At 38.0% G+C, this 7,409-nt stretch overlaps 1 protein-coding gene across 1 annotated transcript; it reads right to left on the bottom strand.

Annotated features, from left to right (window-relative positions):
- Positions 1-987: 987 nt before the first annotated feature.
- Positions 988-7,409, bottom strand: Ppo (phenoloxidase subunit A3). Its single transcript, XM_083092748.1, has 9 exons — positions 7,159-7,409; positions 6,508-6,700; positions 6,104-6,327; positions 5,412-5,614; positions 4,434-4,851; positions 4,047-4,175; positions 2,923-3,250; positions 2,349-2,581; positions 988-2,091 (listed from the first exon to the last, which is right to left on the bottom strand). Exons 1-9 carry the CDS (start codon positions 7,270-7,272, stop codon positions 1,843-1,845), a joined length of 2,091 nt encoding a protein of 696 aa, XP_082948874.1. The 5' UTR covers positions 7,273-7,409; the 3' UTR covers positions 988-1,842.

Genomic DNA, 7,409 nt, shown 5'->3' with positions numbered 1-7,409 from the left:
AAAGAGTCGATATATTTTATGAAAATATTTTATAAAAATTAAAAAATTAGAAATTTACATGCACTTTATCGAATATTGTTTCGAACATTTTTTTTTTTTTTTTTTTCGTAGCGCCATTAAATTTCCCTCGACAAATCGACAAACACGAAATATGCATTATCACTTCCCCTGATTTGAATATTGCACGATGGTGTCGCAGTTAGTCACGCCTTAGCACGATGACAAATAATTTTAGCCCTTTGATTGCTGCTTCCAGACGACTCGGTATATCAAACGTTCAAAATGTATGCTCGCGTGAAACGGAATCCTTGAATAACCGCGCGAGTGATATTAGGGGAAGGGACGACGGTTTAAGCGACGGTCGTAAACGTGTATCTATCTTCGTCCGCCCGTCCCTATTTCCACCCCTCGCAGGAATAAATCCACGTCCGTCTAGCTGCGAACTAGCAGAAACAAACGCGTGATAAATGCATTTGGGGGGAGAGAACAGGATTGCGCGGCTCTAAAGCGAGCGACATTTTTGTTAGATACATACATATGAAAATGTTGACTGCGGATTAGTTGATAGAGATGTACTTAGTAATTAAACTATAATATGTTAATTATAATATAAATTGTAAATGAAATACATACACATAAATCTCATAATTTTTTCCATTCTTCTGTTAATATCGCGTTGTAATTTTTATGATAACGAGGCGAATAAAGGAAATATAATAAAAATATTCCTAGTTTAATATATACATATTTTAAAAATATTTTACGAAAATATGTATGCGAGATACGCATTTTTAATAATAATGTAAAAACTAATTATATGACGAGCTGACGAGACAGAGAGAAAGAGAGAAATTTATGTGATAGAATTTGAAATATTTAATTAAATTATTTAGAATCTTCGCTAAACGACGCTTTCGTGTATTCGAAACATTGTCGCTCGCTTTCAACACCGGAAATGCGATAAAGGAGTTAAAAAAAACGTGCGTCTAATTTGCATAGACTTTATTTTTATCTTTTTTTGCTTTTTACATTTGCTGCTTCCTACAATCTAGTTTCCGTAATGCGGGTGAAACGAGAGAAAGAAGACAGGAAAAGCTTCGCTTGGGCGTCCGAGGCATGTCTTTGTTCCCGTTTTTACGCAAAGATACATTTGTTAAGCGGTACTTATTGTTCGTAGACGTGTAAATTGTGAAATCGTAAATATAACAATCTCTACAGAATCGTTCGAGAGAAAGATTCAAATAGGATTGATTCGCGCGTAATAGAAAAAAATTTATAAAATTAAAATTAAAATATAAAAAAGTACGCAAATATAACTAAGTTACGCAGATAAAGCGCTATATTTGTATAAGTGTATGCTAAAATAACAAAAATAAACTAAGTACGTATGAAAAAAAATTGCGGTAAAATAGAGGAGAAACGCTAAGTTCTACAACATGAACACAATTGAAGTGAAATATCGTTTTTCGAGGGAGAATCGATTTCGCGAGATTTCGCGTTTAGAGAAATTATTCTTGTGTACAAGATTGCGTTCCTGCGTCAAGAAAAGATCCTCCGGATAATCCTGCGTCTTGAAAATATGGAAATAGCGTGTCGTCCAACGTCCGGCCTTTCTCGTTCGCTCTCGTCCCGCCATTCCGGCATTCATCGTCCAAGGATATAGACTAGATAGAACCATGTCTCTTGCACCCCTTCCTGCCCCCTTCCTCCCCCGCAATCAGTCGCGATCTCCGACGGATATTGCAGGATCGCGGGAATGCGGCGAAGATCGGAGGTGACGGAATTCTCGGCGGAGGTACATGAGAGTGGTCCGTGGGTCGGTCGGTCGGTCAATCATCAGATTCAGGCGAAGGTGAGGGTGTTGCTCATGCTTCCGGATCGCATTCGCGGTAGCACCGTGTCCGTGTGGCGGATGGTGATCTGCGTGACCGCCATATTACCGGTGAGGAATTGGGCCAGAGTCTCGACGCCAACTCGGGCTCTGCGATCGAACGGATAACCCATGGGTCGCGCGTCCGGATACTTGCGGTCCCGCAGACCGCAGTAGCTCACGGCGTCCTTGCATTGATCCCGTGATTCGGGCTGCTCCACCTGTACGCGTCACCGCGGAACGGTAAAGCAATTTCTTTAGCGCGCGTTGGTTGGGTATCGTTTTACTTTTTTTCCTTTTTCTCTTTTTGCGGGTAGAAGCGAAGTAACGCGAACGCGTCTTTCCGGAACGACGTTAAAAAAGAAGAGGGATAGGAAAAGGGACGAAAAGAGAAGGTTGGAAGGTTTCCATCACCTGACACACCGTAAGCTCTTAAGCACCCCCCCGTAAGAGTTCAATAAGTATAAAAAGTACTCACCGCGTCACCGGTGTAATCGGATATCATGATGAAGAGGTCCATCGGGAATCCCTCCTCCTTTCCCTTAGGTATCAGCATGTGCTGCGGCCAGCCGCACCCGCAAAAGTTGAACTGGTCCAGAGTATCGCCGCCGATCGGTCTGTTCTCTTCGAGACTGCGGAATGTCCTTTCGAACGGTATAGTTACCGAGGACTCCGTTGATTTACGTTCGATAGTATTCTGTCCTGGTTGCACTAGACACGAGTAAACAAAAATTTTATAAAATACAAGTATTGTTAAACATCGCTTGCTTATCACACATTTTTTTTAAATAATAAAATATATTTATTTTTGGAATTTTGGATTATGTACAAAAGTAGATTGATATGACAAAAATTATACATTATTATTTTAATATTTTCATTTTCGATCGTCATATGTTAAAAATAAATTAAAAGAGGTCCTACAAATTTCCAACAATAATGTATATTTATATTTATTATTGGATATATTATTGGATATATGATATTATAAGATTATGTTAAAAATAAGTCAGGATAAAAATAATAACGAAATTAATATGAAGGCGACTCACATAGCACAGTGAATTTATCCATTTCTATCATAAGCTCCTTCTGATCTCTAAAGACGTAAGGCAGTCCACGTTCGTCCTGTCTGGGGGACATGAATATACGAACGGTTCCTCGGAGCGGTGCGTTATTGCGATTGTTGGCGATGATTTTGTATATGAAATCGGCGTGATTCAGATGAGTGAATCTAGCAAGAATCGGACCGCGCGGTGTAAAATCGAGACCGCGGGATAGATCGACGTCGCTCTTGTTCCAGAAAGTAGCGAGAAGATTTTCCGGCTGATTCGGAGTTTGCACTCCTATGTCCGTGATTTCCACGCCGGGAAAATCCAACTAAATCGCATGAGCGAACAAAAAAAGCCCATTAAATTCCGCGCTAATGCCGTGTATAAAAAGAGAGTCTCGTAATTATTTCTCTTCAATCTTTCAGTCAAATTCCAAGATAGGATTTAAGGCTGGCATTCTCGGAAATAAAATTTAAATTGAAGTTTAATTAAGAAGCTCTTCATATTAAAAATAAAAATAATGTGACACGTAAAGACTTAAGAATATAAAGAAGTAGTGAAATTAATTCTAAATTTCTTTTATTCTCCGACCACGTCTTTAAATTACGTTGCTTTAAGCTAAGTTTTAATTACCAAGTTATTCAGAATTAAAAACTTAAAAATTGTTGGTGAGAAGATTAAATTACATCGGTTGAATTACGTCAAAAAAAATTAAATATCTACTGAGAAAAGAATTTTTCAAAGATTTTTGTAAAAATAATTCTAAAATAGATTATTATTAACAATTATAAAACAAAATTGATATATTATTTATCGGTTTAGTATTTAACCAAATTGCGCCACACTGGAAAAAAGATTGATAAAAATATCCTATATTATTATTAATAATCATAAAATAAAATTGACGTATTATTTATCGGTTTACTAAATTAACGCCACAATGGCAAAAAGATTGATAAATTCCGACATGTCCAGTGGTCTTGTTAAATTAAATAGTTTAACGCGTTTTTGTCGTCTGGTGGCTTCGCGCAATTTGAGGCCACATGTTACATGTACTTAGCGGCATTATATACTAGGGTGAACTGATGATATATCGCGGAAACGGGACAGCTGTGCACACCCACCTGCTGTAGGCTGTACTCGGGAAGTGTATTCTTGTGCTCCAGGAATACATCGTCGACGAAAGCGTGGTATCTGTAGAAGATGGGATCTCTCATAGCGGTGGCCGGTTCTCCCATGATGCTGAAAGTTTCCTATAAAAGGGCACGAAGAAAAAATATTCCGTTTATTATTTCAACATGTAATATAATTATTTTCATTAATTCTCAACGTGAAAAGTAGAGATGTGACTTTTTTTTTTATCCGAGATACTGCATGTTAAAAAATTGGAAAGACAAAACGATTGTCTCGATACAGTTAAGAAGAAATCTTTAATATTAAAAATTATATATCGTTATTTTCATATCGAACTTTTTATAATTATAACAACATATGATTGCGTAACCCATTACCAAGTAGCGATGATCCGGATCATGACAGTAAGAAATGGCAACGTGACCGAGATTGTGAAGATCCCCGTAGACATTCTGATTGGGCGACAGAATGCTGGCCTCCATAATATTACCGAGCACGTCCACGCCGCCAAACTCGGTCAAAGGCACCCTCTCGCCTCGGGGGTTGATGTAAGCGCCGGTGTGAATGGCCTCGTAGATGCGATCGCGCCATCTCTCCAGATCTTGAAGATCGAAGTTGAGTTGATCCACGGGACGGTTGATATCCTTGAGGACGGCACCGGCCGGACGGGCCGGCCAGGTGCGACTGGCCACCAACGAATCCAACTTGGAGAAGTAACCCTCCGGGATCGGCTCGCGCCAATTGTGGAAACGCTTCACCCGACCCAATCGGTTGCACAGACGTTCGCAATTGTATCTGCGAAAAGAGAGAAATCAGACGGAATGAGAATAATAACGGCAGAAGCCTCGGAAATTCCCTCAGGTGATATCCGCAAATGTTCGATCTACCGGCAAATCATAAATTGACGGCAAATACTTTTGTAATAAAAAGAAAAACTAAGCTTTCTTACGGATAAAAGTCGCTTTTTTTATATAAATAGAGTTTATAAAAATAAATTAAAATTTCATGAATAGCTGGAGGCTATTACACGTTAAGAAAGATAATAACTTTGAAGTTTTAATATAATTCTCTTTATACGAGATATTCTTTATAACGTTGCGTTTAATTTCTCTGATGCATTTCGATAAGTGCTTCAACAAGCATTCGAGTTTCATTTTTTAAATTAGCCACGTAACAAGTTTCCTCGATGATTTCCTACGCGTGAATGCATACTAGAACCCGTTGGCAAACAATGCTGGAATATCAGATTCGAGACAAGTTTCCGATAATAACGATCGCCGTCAGAATTTGATCCTCGGTTGTCCGCGTGATCTTGCGGCATGATACGGTATCCAATCTTATCTTACGTGTCTTACCTAGCTTGGATCTGATGGTGCATATAATAGAATAGCTCGCCACGTCGATCCTTGTTAACAATCTTTATGTCAGTCTCGAATGGATAGACCAGATGCCAGTGCCAGTGATGAAGATTGAGTCCGATGTCTTCTCTCCAGTAAGCCACGCGATGCTCCTCGTCGAGATCCGACGCGGTATAATCTCGCGGAATTTCGATGGGCATCTACGAATATATTACGCGAATATAGCAATAAAATTTTTCACGTTTGAAGATTGACAAAAGCAAACCTCTATCGAAACGACTATTTATCGCGTTATAATAATTTTTATTGTAACTCTTCGCTTTAGAAACTTTACTGCGAACAATATTGGAATACAAATCTAATAAAACGGTCTCTAAAGTATGTAAATTTCCGAAAATTGCAATTGAACATCTAAACATGATTCGCTTACTAAACTATAATAGGTTGTAATACGCTATTTGAGCTTCTGGTACAATCTATTAGAGTATAATCAAACGTGTTTTGGTCTGTTATGATACTTTTCCCGAGTTTAATATCGAAAAGCATAATAAAATCGGAAAGAAAATTCCATAGTATTCTAAATCACAATTATTCGCATTTAAAGAATAAGTTAACTGGTTAATTAAACCGCATAATCGGGTAAACAGGCTTGTTGGTAATTAATGCGTCAGCGAGCAAGTGCATTATACCCTGGAGCCAGTTGGTGCAATGTTGGCTTCCTCCCTTGCTCTGGCAAATATCGCGCCGTCGATGTACTTGTCCGGGAAAATTTCCGACAGCGGTGGTATCGGCAAATCCTTGGTATCGGGACGATGCAGGATCGCCACCGAGAGAGCGTAAATGAACATATCGGGATTAACGCGATCGCGACAGTAAACAGATACCGAAAGAAAATCGTCGTAGGTTCGCATACCTGTATAAAATAAATTAAAAATTAATTGTGAAAACGCAAGGTTTGCCCGCATGAAAAAACTTATTATGCAAAATAAGAAATTAATTTAATTATACGCAAGCAAAATAAGATATTATAAGAAATTAATTTAATTATGCGCAAGCAAAATAAGATATTACAAATAAAATCACGGAAATGAACCTAAAAAGATGTCGATAAGTCGCGCAGCTAATTTTCGATGTTTAGGGATGAAAAGAGAGAAGGGCTCTCGACGTCCAAGTTGAAGAGGGATGCTTAAATCCGGCAGACTAATCTGTTTCACTTGAACTCTTGTCTTGGTGTCATCAGCGAAACGGTTAAACACCGCGGGAGCCATCGCTTGTCGATTTTCGGGCTGTAAATTTGTTTGAAAAAAAAGCGAAATTTATATTGAAGAACCGTTACATAAAGAAAAATGATCAATAATGTTAATGAAAAAATATTTAAAGTTGTTTCTTCATTTAAATAAAATTCTGCATATTATGGAAATAAATTTAATATTACAAATTGTTTATAAAAATTCTGTAAAAAATGAAGAAGAGGATAATATGAGAGAAATTCAAGAGACATAATGATAAAGGAATTAAAAAGGAATCTTTTTATATTTTTCCTTTCTTTACACACAATTTTTTAGCTTCTAAATAACTCTTAAAAAATATCGCATGTGATGACTAGAGAGAGATCTAAGATACAATTTACTTTTAATATATAATCGAAAGATTCAAAATCATATAAACTACAAAGCTTCAAATTTACAATTGTGAAATTCAAATTTATTCGCGGAATAAAAGCACCAAACAAGATCAGACTCACCAGATAGTTATCTGGTACTTGAAAAGCGACTTGGTTCTCTCCCTTGGGCACGTACACCGGCTCTGCGGGTCGATCAAACAGGTATAGGATATCCGATTTCTTGTTTCCCGACATGTTGACTGTCAACAAGTGCGAGCAACTAATTCGACAAGTAAAGGATCAGCGAACACGTGATGCGTATGCTGGAAATTGGTAGCGAAGCTTGATATCTCAATAGCGCGAGAACAAGGATTGTTCCTGAGACACAACGA

This window comes from Camponotus vicinus, unplaced genomic scaffold (assembly GCF_025532165.1).
Source record: "Camponotus vicinus isolate PSW18456_S1 unplaced genomic scaffold, iyCamVici1.0 SCAF_3, whole genome shotgun sequence".
NCBI lineage: Eukaryota > Metazoa > Arthropoda > Insecta > Hymenoptera > Formicidae > Camponotus > Camponotus vicinus.
Note: the sequence above shows the minus strand (reverse complement) of the source record. Positions and strands in the feature narration are given on the sequence as shown.

Coding starts and splice junctions, on each gene's coding strand:
- Ppo (XM_083092748.1), bottom strand. CDS start 7,272: ATGTCGGGAAACAAGAAATCGGATATCCTATACCTGTTTGATCGACCC. Junction 4,176..4,433: donor ATCCGGATCATCGCTACTTG/GTAATGGGTTAC, acceptor GCCCTTTTATAG/GAAACTTTCAGCATCATGGG. Junction 2,092..2,348: donor CCGATTACACCGGTGACGCG/GTGAGTACTTTT, acceptor TGACGCGTACAG/GTGGAGCAGCCCGAATCACG.